Source organism: Passer montanus, unplaced genomic scaffold (genome assembly GCF_014805655.1).
Source record: "Passer montanus isolate IOZ18808 unplaced genomic scaffold, ASM1480565v1 scaffold24, whole genome shotgun sequence".
Lineage (NCBI taxonomy): Eukaryota > Metazoa > Chordata > Aves > Passeriformes > Passeridae > Passer > Passer montanus.
This window is the reverse complement of record NW_024367037.1, coordinates 9,672,695-9,688,183: the sequence shown is the minus strand read 5'-3', so window position 1 is coordinate 9,688,183 and position 15,489 is coordinate 9,672,695. Positions and strand designations below refer to the sequence as shown.

The window sequence follows — 15,489 nt, the reverse complement described above, 5'->3', positions numbered from 1 at the left end:
TCTATTAACTTAACATTCCATAGAAAAGAATAATAGAAATAAACCAAGTAGAAATAAAGTAAGAAGCACTTATTGCTAAACCCCACTAGTTTAAGGAAGTCTAGTGCAATGGCAATTCTAGCAGCAGTATGTTGTTTCAAAATAGCTAGACTAATATAAATTCCAATAGCTGCTACTGCACTGGCAAAAATCAATTTTTTCTATTTGATTTCTTATTTTCTTTCCCCTAGAAGAATAAACAGCTCTGCAATAATATAAGCTGTATTCACACCAGGGTTGTTGGGATTTTATGTTTGTTTGTCTGTGTTTCGTTTTTTCCATTAATTGCACCATGAAGAGCAACTATAAATGCTCTTGAAAATTTTTACCACAAGATGAACTAATTTTTTATGCTACACTTCAGGACTTCCAAGCATTTTTTATAGACAAAAGAATTTTCTACAATGGAAATGGAAATATGGCACACAATCTGAAGACTTCTTTGATGTGGTTCCTCCTTTCAAAAGGAAATAAAATACTGGGATCCATCATCCAAATTTGGCAAGTTTTATTTACTCTCTTTTAGTGTGAAAATCCTTGGCTCACCTTCAAAATACTTGATACAATTCAAAGAAGAAAAACATAAAATGAGCTGAAATGATCTGCAATTCCAAATACCTGACAAAACCCTAAAACATCATGAGAGGGACACAGTAGTCTAAGACATACACCACAAATGAAATCACCAATATGACTACCTATTCTGTGGAAAAAAAAAAAGTAATTCTGATTCATTTCTTCAATTGATGGTATTTTTTATTTAAAAAAATAAATTTTGAACACTTCAGGAACAAGAAGTGATCAATATGTTTAACAGTTCTAGTGAGAAACATGGGTAAATCTCATTCGAAGATTTTTTAAACATCTATTGCTACACCTTGTTTGTAGTTCAACAGTTATTGATCTCATACCTGCTGAGAGTTGTTAGCAAATGTGTTTGTTGAAGGGCAATTCCAGTATCTTTTGGCATGACAACCAGCAGATTGTGCAGAAGGCTGCAAACAGCTGACAAAAGGGCAGGTGTGACTACAGCACGCTGTTTAGACAGAGCAGCGGACATGGGAGAATCATGTTGACTTGGAGATTCTGTTATGGTTGTATCACTTTGACCTAGAGTGTGTTGAATTAAAAAAAATCCAAAACAACCAAAAGATTAAATTACATCAGTTACATAAATCAAGTTTATTTGTATTTTTCACAAAACATCCAAGTCCTCGCTATATTTAAATTGTATATTCAGGAATGAAGGGGAAAAAAATTAAATCAGATACAGGAAATAGTTCCCAAATAAAATGCTCCCTCTACCAGGCATTAAATAGAGATAACTAGCAAATTTGGAAAGACACAAATTACCAGTCCTTTATTTAAAAGAAAAATATTTTTATTTGAACACAACTCTCTCTACATACATGATTATAAATATGTTTTACATTGTATTAGTTTTTATCTTTCTACATATAAAGAGAATTATATACACATATTTGTGTATGTGTGTGCATACACACTCCTATGTATGTATATGACAGCTCTACCACGACTGATGTGTTGAAAGCATGACTAGATGCCAGGAAGAGAACCTAACTCTTGAGTTATATTTCAAGCAGTACCATTTTCACTTGCTTCTGTCAAATTTCATATTAAAAGAAGTGTTTAATATTTGTCTTCTAAAGCAACTACTAGAAGCATCAACTGCCCCAGGAACATGCAAGCTGTACAATGTAGAGCATGGACAAACACTGAAATGTGAACAGGTGAATACAATGTATTTAGCATCAGGTACAGGACTCAAGCTTGACTTACCTTGTGCCGTAAGCCGATCAACCACAGTTTCCGGAATAAAACTGGCTGAACTTGGAACTGTTGCCTGGAGCTCAGTAACACTCCCCAGTGATGGTGATGCAGACAGAATCTAGAAAGCCATAAAAAGAGAAACTAGTTGATTCCAGCCTTTACAGACTAGTCTTTTCTTTATATTCTGCTTGAGAAGCGGAAACAACCCAACGTAATCAACAAAATCAAATACTATATAAATATTACTGTTCAAAATCAATTCAATTAGATTTCGTCCACTATGTTTGTATATATATGATAAAAAACCCAATAACTGTAACTATTAAAAGATGGGCAATATGACAGTCTGAAACATTTCAGTCAAAAACTGATCAATGCCCATGTTACTGGAAATTCCTTCTCTTCATCCTTCTTTTTCATCCATATAATTGACTCAACCTACATTTGGATAAAGATAGAAAGACATTACTGAAGCATTTAAACTCAAATTTTTCATGGACTATTTGCTCTACTGAGAACATCAGCACTTGTCCCTTTGTACCAGAACACACTCAGATAAAAATATCACAAGTGCATGTCATAGTCAAAGTTGATGTCCCTGAGTCTTTTGAACTCTGGGTACTTCTCTTAACCTTAATCCTGTGATAATTAAATGTATTCATTTCATAGTGAAGATATAAGATGTTTAAATGACATCAGGTAACTTTACTGACATAATACCACACTCCTTCTACCCATTTTGCATTTACATTATGAATTTTGCGTGTTTTCAAAAGTTCCTAATGCTCTTGCTACTGTGTTTCAAACCACAAGCTTGAGATCAGAAGACCCAGAATCCATATCAATGATGTGCTTTTGTGACACAGCAAGACCTGTAACTTGTTTCAGAGCAGAGGACAAGTATCTATCATGTCAAGTCACTCCTTCACGTCTGGTTTCTATTTTCTAATATGGAAAAGTCACATCAGACATTTTAGTTCAAGAATGTCACTATACAAAACAGAGAATATAGAATTTTGGAGAATCCAATCAAATCCCAGAGTTACAGCTTGAAGAAGGGTGTTATTAGAATTTTCCTCAGTGAGCTTTCTAAGGAAGACTGAAATATCTCAAAGGTTTCCAACAGCTGGAATATATTTTTACCCAAGGAAATGTTAAAAGTGACTGTTAAAAGTAACAGACAAAAAGGGTGCAGGGAAGGAAATCACAGATCACTCTGTTCCCAGCTATTGTATCCTTGCAACCTCCACATTGCAACTTCCTTTTCTCCTGCATTTTCCTCTGGTCTCCCACTATTGTTCATCCTATAATCACGAGTCTTTATTCTTAAGACTGCTCAGTTGTTGCTCAAGGAAAGTCAGAGGATTATTGTAACACATAAAACAAGCTACAGTAAGATCTGGGGGTGTGTCCAAAACACAGGGAGCACATAGAGCTCATAGAGTGGGCACACAGAGTGTCCAAAATATAGAGCATATAGAGCACAGAGTGTCCAAAACACAGAGTTTAGATCACATAAACACTAGGACAACGCTTGGCTAAATCATTTGCTTGTTATCAAAATGCAGAACGAAGCTGTACTGAGTAATTGAAATTCAAAGCCTATTTTGACTGCACAAGTAAAAAGCATATTTGCCAATTTAAAAAAGTTACTTGAAGTTCTGTGCTTGCTAATTCAAATAATTACTGAAATCCATTATTTATATTAAGCTAATCTATCATGACACATGGCAAATTCTGCATTTATTCAGCACTATATGTCAATTCCAAGCATTCTAATACGTGAGAAAAACTGTAACACTTTTCCTTAAATAGTACAAACCCAAAATGTAATTTCTAAGAGTCCATATGGTTCTTCTGAAATAAGTAAAACCCTAAAAAGACTTTCACTACATTGACAGTCATCTTACAGATATTATTATAAATTATGCAACCTTTCACTTATTAGTAAAAAGTATCAGCTACCTCATACAATTGTAGTCCCTCTATCTTCTACAACTCTCTAAATACTTTGGGCAAGAAAATAAATAGTTCTCAGTTATGTTGAAAATAAATACATAAATAAATCAGCAAAAGCTGGTTAGAGAAATATAATCTTCCTGCACTGATGGAATGTTTATCGATAATTGCATCATAGAGGGAAATCAGTTAAACCCCAAAATTTTCTGCTGTCATAAGAGAAAACAAACAGTAACACACTGAAGTTGTTTCCACACTGTTCTGCCTTCCAGGGGGAAAAAAACCAAAATACTACCACTTCTATAAATTACCTTTGATAAGGATGAACTGGAAGTCTGGCACACAGTATTTAGTAAAGGATATTTACTACTGCCACCATATTGTTCCTGGGAGCAATGAAGCATTGCGTTGCTTAACAGTGAAACTTTGGAAGGGAGTGTAATAGGGGGAAAGATTCTGCGTGTGTGGAGAAGGAGATGACAACTGCAGATTAGAACTAATTCAAAAGAATACAAAAATTGTCAGAGTGGAAACACAGGAGAAATGTGAGGGTTTTGCCATTTATCTACTAGATAGGAATAAAAGGTCTTTTCTTAACCTCTAGTACAAAAATCCCTCTGGCATTGCTTTAATAGGCTTGCAGTGATTAATTCTATTCAGTTCCCTTTTCAAAGGTTTAAATCACTTTACTGTATAGCACTCTGGTAACCACAGTTCCAGAAAATAAAGCACACATTTTTATAGAAAATAGCAAGAAGATTTCATAGGAAAGAATAGCCATGACTTAAAACTGTCTGGGAGATGTCTGTAGCTCTTTAGCCCACATCATTTTTAGCTCAAGTTTTTAAATAACTGCTCATTTTGCTAAGATTTCCTGGATGCAGAACAGCCCTAGCATATTTATGCAGTGTAAAGCAAGTCAGTATCTCCATGCAGATTAGTGATTTCTTATCATATCCACAAAACACAAACCAAACATGTTGGTTAAAACAAGAGTAAGGATTCGTCTTTTCTAATGATAACCTGAGTTAATGCTTAAACTATTTATTCTATAAAAGACCAAGATTATTAATCATCTCACAACTGGCCTTTCAGTTCACTGAAAAATAAAAATAAATTTGACAAAAATCTGTAATCCACTAGGATTGTAAAGACACAGAATACAGTGCACATGAATTAACAGAGGACAGACAATCCAGTTCTGCTGTCTTTTTCTATTACACCATATCATTTATTTCATCCCCATACAACTATTCTTTACTCTTTAAAATGAACAAAATGTTACTTATGGTCTCTGCCCAATTTCTGATTCTCTTTTTAATTTTCTCAATTTTTTTTCTGCAAATTTGAGGAAAATAATTGGGGATGGAGGAAAAACTATGAAGCCAAAAAGTAATTTAGTTGCAATTTTCAACTCTATGTGAAATCAGCTCATGATAGCAGACAGCTCAAATAAAGTACTGGTTACATGAAATCTGGAAGCAGAGAAAAATAACAGAATGTTAGGAATAGAAATCAATATGGACCTATCTAAATCAATATTTTTTTAATGCTACAAAAATATGAGAGAAGAGTTTTCAGTAGAAACAATTCTACTTGGTTTGATTGCTCATTCTCAAGTATTTGTGGGTGTTTTCACCAAATCTGCACCATGCACCTAAAACACATTTGTCCCTTCAGTGAGACCTGCAGATTCCTTTCCATCTGTGATGGGGAAAGCACGCCATCTCGTGGGCTTGGAATAACAGTATCTTCCCGGCACCATCAACATCCAACATTTAGCAATAAACTTCTACAAACTTTTTGTGATGCCTTCATAAATATACTTCCTTATTCATAATCAAAACGAAAATTGGACCAAACTGTGACCCAAAAATTTGAAGTTATGTAGGAATAAATTACAAATACCTGAGATTTCAGCACAAATTTGAATTTTCAGAAGTACTTTCTAACTTCACTAGATACACACTTCAGAAAATTGTCCTCTGAAATACAGTTTGCAATTAGCCTCCATCAAAGTTATGCTCATCCACCTTTTTCTCCTAATTAATAGTGGTATTGGAACATCAGACCTCTACATCTTGTGGCTGAAAATTTTCAATATGACATGCCAGGACTAGCATTTTTTTAAAGGTAAGAAACTTAGTTAACAAAAAAAGAAGTTTACAGCTGCTAAAAATATCCATGAAGGATAAATGGAAATTAAACTAACTCCCAGAAATGACAATCAAAGTCTTAGTGTGACATCTTCACAGGTGTCAGGGAAAGAATGAAAACTAAACAAAACACAAACTTCTATAAAACTCACATGGTTAGCTGTAAGAGCCTAATCTTAGCAAGTATGAAGTCTGATATGTGGAAGACTGGTATAAATTAGTGTAGCTTAGTATTACACTGTACTTTCCATTGTTAATTAGTAGTTGTGTATCTGGTGAATGGAATAGTAGAGCTAAGTCTTTGTGTTAAACTATGATGCCACTTTACATATATAATTAGCATACATTAACCTGATCTAGTAGATTCCACATTAGTTTTTTTCTTTTTTGTTAACTACTGAAGCTGAAGAAATTTAATGTTTTCTTCATAAAAACTCAAGGACAATTCTAAGTAGATTAGACACAAAGCCTTGATAAGAATTGCTGCAGTCAAATTTTGTCTTCAAGTAATGTGAACAAAACAAGATGAAATTTGGTCAACTTTCATTCCTCTAAGTAAGTGGCAATCAATTTATTCAGTAAAAAGTGATCTGGGAACGACTGCTTTTAAAAAATATGAGATTCTTATGTAAATGTTTTTTTAAGGAGCAATCATGATTGCAGGTACTTCCTGGTTTACATGCACTTTAATTTATTTTAGTCTTGATCTTCAAATTTGAATATTTGTGTATAGAATAACCCTAAAGGGCTGGGGGTTGTTGTTCTTCATTAATGAAAATGAAATTAATTAATAAAATTTCTGAAAATGAGAAATCAGTTTACAACTAAAGTGCACTTCTTCCTCAATTATTAAAAACATGGAAGATAACATTATCAGTACTAGACAGCAATAAATTTATAACAAAGAATCAAAAGAACATGGAAATTGTACTTGTGTAATACTTTTTAGACAAAATACTGGTTTTTCTGGTTTTGTTTTTACCATGTTCCACAGGAAAATTGAGCATAGAATTTTTGTCAAGAAAAATATATAGGATCTTGTGATTTATCAGCATTTGTCATTTCCAGGCATGCATCTGTTTAAGAGAAAAGAAACTTCTAAACAATGATATTCTGGCTTCAGTAATAGATTAGATAGTTATTCATAAATGAATTTTTTAAAATATGAAATTAAAAAATTAATTTCAGTGCAACATGCCAGTTTTCTTGGATCTATACTGCAATCTTTGAAAAATACATGATTTTTATCAGGTAACTAATGAATGTTATAAAAGTTTCCTCCACAGCCTGAACTGATACAGCAAATCTACTCTGGAACTGAAAGAATGTCTTTCAATTTCTCTTCTGCATTTGCCATCTTGAAAGATGGCACATGTGTACAGCTTTTTATTGCCATTGTCAGAAACAAATATTTCAAGCAGCCACCCACTTTCTGTTCTCCATGTCTGCAAGCGCTTGTGCCACTTGTAAATTCTACAAAAGCATTTTCAGAATCCAGAGTTTATTATGGCACAGAATACCCAATGTATTTATGTGGCTTTGATTGATCCAGTTCTGTAGCTGTGTTGTGTAAACACAGGTTCACTCTGAAAAACAATTTGGATAAAAGCAACAGAAGTGACAACCAGAAATGGAGACAACTGCATTTTGTCAATAAAGCCAATTACAGAGTAATCTCTAGAGAATATGTCTTGTTGTGGGAAGCTACAGAATTCAGTACTGCCTTATGCACTTAGCTAGTCAAGACAAGCTACCTTACTTATTTTTGCTCAGGTTAAGAACCACAAAAGGATCAGTACTGCCTTATGCACTTAGCTAGTCAAGACAAGCTACCTTACTTATTTTGCAGGTTAAGAACCACAAACGGGTTTTTTCAGCATATTAAAGCTACATTGGAGTAAATTTCAACTTAATTTCACAGCTAATTTCCGATTGATTTCAAGTTTTGAGTTTTGCTGGAGTTTTTTTTAAATCAATTTTAAGAGTGATAATTTTCTTGAAAGCAGTTCACAAACAACTTTATATTTAAAATAAATATTAATTTATTTTATTTTTATAAATTAATATTAATTTAATTTTCTTGAAAGCAGTTCACAAACAACCTTATATTTAAAATTAATAATTACTCTGCAAGTTACCATAGTTTCAGATGTTGAGTGAGAATGTGAAGATTTTCTCTGACTAGGTGGAGCCTTCCAAAGATTGAGAGAATCATCAAAATCTGTAAAGGAAAAAAAAATAAGAATCAAAATTACTGTAACAAGCCTTTTAAAGGACTGTTTTCAGTGAAAAAATAGACAACCACAGCTATTCTTCTGAAGATCTCAGAACACAGGTTTTCGCATATTATATCTATGAACTCTTACACATCAAATTCCCTGAATAAACAAAAATAGAAAATTTTCAGTGCAATATAAATAGTCTAGAAAAAACTACACTTCACTCAAACTGCAGTTGCATAGCCTTCAGTAATTTCAAATAGTTCAGATTTCATTTTAGTTAAAATGCAAGAGTACAAAAGTACTGAAGTACTAGACTACGGTCTTGAAGAACACACATAGTACACTGATCTCCTTGTCTTCAAAATATGGTTCCTTTTGAAACTATTTCTCTAAAAACGCAGATTTGAAGTTTGCCTTCAAAAAACTTCAAATTCGCATTTTTAGAGAAATAGTTTCAAAAGGACCCATATTCATAAACATAACAAAGGCAGAATTACTTTGTAAATCTGTTTTAGAGTAAAAAGTGCCAAAAAATGCTATAGCACAAGTCTGCCAGTAATACTTTTAAAGTTGTCATATATTTAGAAAAGAAAATAAAAAATAATGAAGTCAGACTACACAGTTTGTGAGTGCAAACCCCACAAAAGTAGATGTCCTATATGTGTCCTCAGTAATTACTAAACTGAACTATCTTATTTGTAACATTACATTGCAGATGATTTTTATACATTCCTAAAATATTTATAAAAAGAAAGTAAGAAAACTACATAGGAAAAAACCCTACAAGGTTTAGATCCTGTTCTTCCCTTTCTAAAGAAACAAAAATATTGTTTCTTATTCCTAAAATACTGTATTTTCTGGCTTTGCCTTGCAAAGACTGAATAAAATGTATCTCAATTGCTCACTGAAAAGTTGTACCATTCTACATTTTGAGTTACTCTTAGATACAATATTGCAGGAGCTAACTGAACTACCAAAAGGCACATATTAGAGGACCATGGGAGCAGTAAAATGTGTTGGATTGAAAAATTACACTCATAGATTAAAAAAATCAGACACTGAAGAAGTTGAGGATTTTTATGGCTGGAATTTTGTGTACTGGTGAGGTATTTCTCTCAGTTAGTTAATGAAGCATGCTTCTTTTCTTTGGGTCTGTTATAAAGTCATAACTTAGCCAGGGAAGTAACATTCCTCTTCTGTTCATGCCTCTGGGACAGGTTTATGAAATGCAGAATCCAGCAGGATGCCTGACCTGAAATGTGCAAAACAACTCAAACAATACTTTATTTTCCAAAGCTATAAGTGGTGAACTGAGAGGGGGTGTCATGCTGCTTTCAGTGTTGAATTATACTAAGCCAGCCTGACTCATCAACCCCAAAAGTAAAACATCCTGATAGAGTTGAAGGATACTTTACCATGTCTGCCACTTCTTATGTAAAAATCCTAAGGCCCAGCTGGCCTGAGATATGTGACTGACAGTCAATCACTTTAAATTCTGGAAGTCCAGTCCCACTTACAAACAGCAGGTTTTTCTTGGAGTGTGTGTGGAGTTTCCTGCCTAGGGTAGGAATGTTGCTCACAGTCACTCCAGGCTGAGCAAAAGACATTTGCCAGGGTCATTGGTATGGGTAAGCAACATCAATCTCTACTTAATAATTGTTTCTTTTTTGCCATATTTAATACAGTTGCTTTAATATTATTCCTTTCATATAGTACACTATACTACACTAGCAGTTTTACCTTCTACATTGTGTAGTAAATAATTCTGATTATGATCTTTTCATATAGTCATTTATCATAGTAAGTCATTAATTATTATATAAATATATCTGGTTTGCCATCTTTAATCCCACAAGATAAAGTCAGACAAAGGTTCAAACACATCTCTACAATTCCTTAGATTTAAACAACTGAAAAAGTCTGGGTCTAGGCCAGGCTCCTCTCATAGAGAGCAAGGGGGTCCTTCCTGCACCTTGTGACTCAGTGGGAGAACTTCTCTAAACAACTTAGTCTGAAGCTCCCTCTCCACCCATGACACAGACTTAAAAAGAACTATTTAAATCAGCAGCCTTAAAAGATGGAAATATAGAAACTTAGGCCCACAAAAAAAAGGTAAGAAAAGAAAATTAAAATATAAAAGTTAACTATTCCAAGGGCATACATGCTAAAAATATACAAATAAATCCAATCTGAGTATTCCATCTCAACAGTCTAGGAATTAAATTATATCTGAATGTCTTAGAATGCAGCTTAATTCAGATTATTAGAGTCCATTCCCACTCATGCAACTTTGAAGCTGAACACATCAAGAAACAGGAATCCAAGGAAAGTTAATGTATTTTTTCCCCAAATTTTCCTTATATGAAAGTTGACTGGATGTCAAAGTGGATATTGTTAAAAGTATTTTACCCCCAATATTTTGCAAGAAAATTTACGGCAGAACCAATTACGTCTTTTCCATTTTCAACTTTCTGAAGGTGTAAATAACAGCTCAGAACTTTTTCTGAGCTATGTTAAACTAGAGACTTATCTACTTAAATCCTCACAGCAATCTTTTGACTTCACAACATTTTTAAGTGCAGGGTTTATATACATTCCATTCCCCTCTTATTAAGAATTACTGGAGGTAAGTTACTCAAAACTGCACTTTAAGTAGGTTTCAAATACCAGAAGATTACATCAACATCACTTACCAGTTGTACCACCTTTTTCTATGCTGAGCTTGTCTTCCTTATAAGAATTCAAATCGAACATGTAACATCCTAGGTAACAGCGTTTCACCATCTGATCCACATGTTCATAGAACTGGCAGTGATACAAAAGGGCTTTAAGAGCAGGTATTCCTGTCTGAGAGAGGCCAGATTCTTCGTCATGTACACAAGGACCCTGAAGACATGAAATTCACAGACATCATTACTTTAAAGAAATACTTTACATAGAATAAACTGTCAGAAAAACTCAGCCTAACTAAGGCTAATGCTGTGTATATGTGTGTACACTGGTTTACAGGCTGTAACTAATAAATTCCAAAAATTAAATGCAGATTTTAACGTTGATCTAAATCATAATATTTTACAAAAGCAGCCATGACTTAGCAGAATCAAACAGCTCCTGAGAATCAAAAATCTCCTGAGAAGTGTGCTAACAGTTAAGTAGAAACTCATGAAAAGCTGTAAATGAGTGGCTTCAAGACAGTAAATGTATCAGGAGACTTTACAATTTTAATGTCTCATTTATTTCTACTTACAGATATTAAGCAATGAAAAAGCTTTCCTTAGTCAAAAAGCACACTTAGATGAGACTAAATATCCTGAAAAGCCCATCCTGCACTAAAGTATACTGTCATTATACTACATCCAGCTATGTCAATCTTCTATGGGAAAAGATTACTTTAGAAAACAAGACATAACCAAAAAAATTCTCTTTGAAGTATGGTGTTCAATTATTTCTTTTTAAAAACTGACATCAGGGAAAACTTCCTAGAGCAGTGAATTTATACTTTAAGATAATGGATTCTAGTCATATTTCAAATAAACAGTTTATGTTTATTACCTGTGTTAAATGTTTCTTCAGCATTTTCCATGTTAACAGAAAAAAAACCAAAAAGTTTTACCAAGCTACACATAATCTGGTTTAGACTGACCATAAAAATTAGAAATGCAAAGAAGGCAGAAGAACTCAGAAATTCAAATCAACTAATTCAGAAAGACAGTTTTAGAGGGCATACTGCAGTAGTTCAAAAAGAAATTAGTTAAAATTATGGAAAGAAAAACTTTCAGTGCTAATTAGATACTTTCTTTGGCAGTCAGGAGAGAGCAGAGCTGGATCAATTGAAAACAAGTAATTTCAAAACACTATTTATCCTCAAGAGACTCTCCCCCAACCCCTTCATTTACGCTGAATACAAGTTTATTTCCCAATTTAAAAAAAAAATGAAACCCAAAACCAGACACAGTAAGCAGTAATACTATTTTGTATTACAAGATAAGCTACCACCAAAATTTTAGATTGTTACTCTCATTCTTTTTGGTTTCTGTAATACAGAAACTATTTTCACTATTTGCCTTTTACACTAACTAGTGGAGAATGAGATATGATGAACAGTTTAAGGCAGAATGTAGCATTTCAAGGAAACTATTTATAATGAATTATAAAACTCTGCTCATACACTGTCAGCAATAGACTTAAACCATATTGACTATGGCAAGTGTAAACTTAGGAAATACTGATAAATTTAGTCCAAATTTTACTGCCCAGCATTGTCTTTGCCAGTTTCAAAAGTCATACACTGTCAGCAATAGACTTAAACCATATTGACTATGGCAAGTGTAAACTTGGGAAATATGATTAATTTAGTCCAAACTTTACTGCCCAACATTGTCTTTGCCAGTTTCAAAAACCATGTCAGATACCTTATTGTACAAATGAGGGCCCTGAAAAGTTACTTATCAATTACATTGACAGAGTGCTCTGACTTCAGCAATCTTTATACAACACAGTCCGCTGCACCCTTAGAGTGCAACTTTACACAGGTTGACTTTACTCATGACTAAAGAGTAGCATAGGAAATTTTTTAAATGACATCACAAAATGAAATATTATAAAGCAGATCAACTAGACAAAAGTAACACTAGAGACATTCTCATGGAGATACTGACCTACAAATTCTATTTATATTTCTTTTTCCAGTCCTATTTGGTAGGACCATTACCCACCAAAATGGTAATGGTCTAATTTGGCTATGGCACAGTATTCCTACTATTCACCAAGATCCACTTAATAGCCCTCCTTTTCTTCCTGGCACTAAAGGAAACAAACAAATCGCCTTATTCAGTGCAAGGGAAAAAAGTTACTCTGAAATACAAAATTTTATCCTGGTGGTATGTTACAGTTTTAATTGTTGTTTTTATTTTGAGCAGTTTTAATTTACCAGAAACCATGAAGTGTTGTTTGATAACATCTTTCAGCATGAACACTTTTTAAGTGATGAGCAATTTCCACTAAATGCAGTTCTTAATAAGAATCACATTGACTCAAAGCTTCTTTTAATTGCACTGGAATTAATCCAGAATTGTGCAACTGGATTCAATTTTTGTCACTTCACCATAGTAATTGAATTTTTTTATAAAAGACTAAAAAGCAACTTTTAATAGAGTCTATACTGACAAGTTGAAATGGCTGCCCTTTTTAACCAGCTACTATTATGAATTTAAACAATTACTATTTATATTGATAAATTAGAAGTAGTAAGACTGAAACAAGGGCCAGATTTATAAAATTGCTTCCACGTCTTCCTTTATGATTACATGTAAAGAAAAGACGAGACATTCTATACAATTCAACTCTTCAAGAAATCGCATGATTGATTTTGGGCGTAGATGAATCACAGATAACTTATTCTAGTAAAACAGCTGGAATGCCTTTCAGCACTAACTTGATCTTTTGCAGAAAGCAACAGATTAAAAATAATATTGCTGCATCTGCAAATTTCTTCAAAAACTAATATACGCTGTTCCCATATAAGTCATCTCACACACTGAAAGGAGCAAGACAGACATTAAAATAGATATCAAGGTTACAAAAAATTTAAAAATTGCAAGCCACGATCCAATTATCCTGATGTACAATGAATGAGACTTGCTGAGAGTAAAATAAGATGACTGACTCAAGAGCAGAACTGGAAAAGTTTCCAAGGTATCTTATCAGTTCAATAAATATCTGATAAGAGAAGGTAAAGAGAGACAGACTCCTCTCACTGGTATCCAGTGACAGAAGAAGAGGCATTAAGCAAAAATTAAAATACAGGAAATTCTATTTAAACCTAAGAAAAAACTTTCTATCTGAGGGTAGTCAAAGATTAGAACAAGTTGCCCAGAGAGACTGTAGAGTCTCCATTCTTGGAGAAACTCAAAATCCAACTGGAAACAGCCCTGAGCAACCTGGTCTAGTTCACTTTGCTTTGAGCAAGTGGTTGTCTTCAGGAAGCATTTAAATTGACCTAAGTGACAAACTGCTTCATCTTTCTTTCAAAACATTTTATAAACATCACATTAACAGAATTTCCTCTTGCTCATGCCCCTCAAATCATGTTTTACCTGCATTCCAAGCGTGAGTAAAATAAATTATCAATTTCTATCCTAAAACATTAATGATATAGCAACTAAGTAAGCAAGTTTCCCGGGAACCCAAAGATACTACATTAATGAAATGCAACATATATTTAATCTAAATTTGGTTGTTTTACTGAGCTTGGCAAAAGCGTGAGAGAAGTTTGTCTATTCATTTACTTCTCTTCCCAAAACATAATCTTAGGCATGTAATTTTTTAAGTTCATCTTTTATAGTTATTCTGACTCAACTTTTCATATCAAATGACATCTCTCTGGGACACTATGACTTTTGTTATCAAATGTAATAGTCACTCACTTGCCAAATACAATCTTTAGTGTCTTCTGTAGGCATTGGAATCACAAGCAGATTTTGTAGAATAAAAGCAGCCTGAAAGAAATTAAAGCATCAATATTGCCATCTAGCCATCATGCTTCAAAAAAACACATGATATTGAAGAGTACAGTTTATGTATTACTTCAGATATATGCTGAAATACACAGAATTCTCATGTTCATGTTGAGAAAAAATAATTACAAGGATATAACTTCAAAGCCCTCAAACTTCACTTACAAGAGATGTCATTAGAGCATGGCACAAGAGCAGGCTGGTATAAAAAAGACAAGGAAAAGATGGGATAGAAACCACAAGGAAACAAATTTATTTATAAAATACTTTCATCACTGTTCCAGTACAGTCAATCGTACAGAACAAGCATTACAAGTACTAGGGGAAAAAATTCCTGAACAGAACAACCTAGATAATTGTTTATGATCAGTCACTCCACTGTTCTTGTGCTTTGGGGTTTTTAATTATTAAATAATAATTGGGACAATATGGTGAACCCATTAGGACAGAGACATGTTTCAAATATTTTCCTTTATAAATACACAGCATGTTTGTTTTTCTAATTTATATTACACACACTTTGCATGTCTGTGCATGGATTGAAATCCCTTTTTTATATTTTGTCAATTATATGAATCTTAAGAGAACATAATTGAGAGACAATAATTAGAAGTTAAATAAAATAATGAAAGACACATTATCAAAGCCATTTTGAGATATAATTTCAAATATTACTTTGGAAAAAAATATTAGTTAAGCAGTAGAGCTGGGAAAAAAACAAGTCACCGAGTGTCAGAGCTTTTATTTCTTACTGATTAGAACAGAAGGAAAACCTTGCAACTAGAGCTGCAAAAAAATTGAAAATAA

General features: G+C 33.4%; 1 protein-coding gene across 3 annotated transcripts in view; it reads right to left on the bottom strand.

Moving 5' to 3' along the window:
• RTTN (rotatin) overlaps positions 1 to 15,489 on the bottom strand; it is an 82,052-nt gene that overhangs the window by 22,941 nt on the left and 43,622 nt on the right. For all 3 annotated transcript variants that reach the window (XM_039711182.1, XM_039711179.1, XM_039711180.1), the window contains 5 exons: positions 14,593 to 14,664; positions 10,861 to 11,053; positions 8,084 to 8,166; positions 1,840 to 1,948; positions 951 to 1,149 (listed from right to left, as the gene is read on the bottom strand). In XM_039711182.1, the coding sequence (XP_039567116.1) occupies positions 951 to 1,149; positions 1,840 to 1,948; positions 8,084 to 8,166; positions 10,861 to 11,053; positions 14,593 to 14,664 (656 nt within the window). The remainder of the gene's footprint in view (positions 1 to 950; positions 1,150 to 1,839; positions 1,949 to 8,083; positions 8,167 to 10,860; positions 11,054 to 14,592; positions 14,665 to 15,489) is intronic.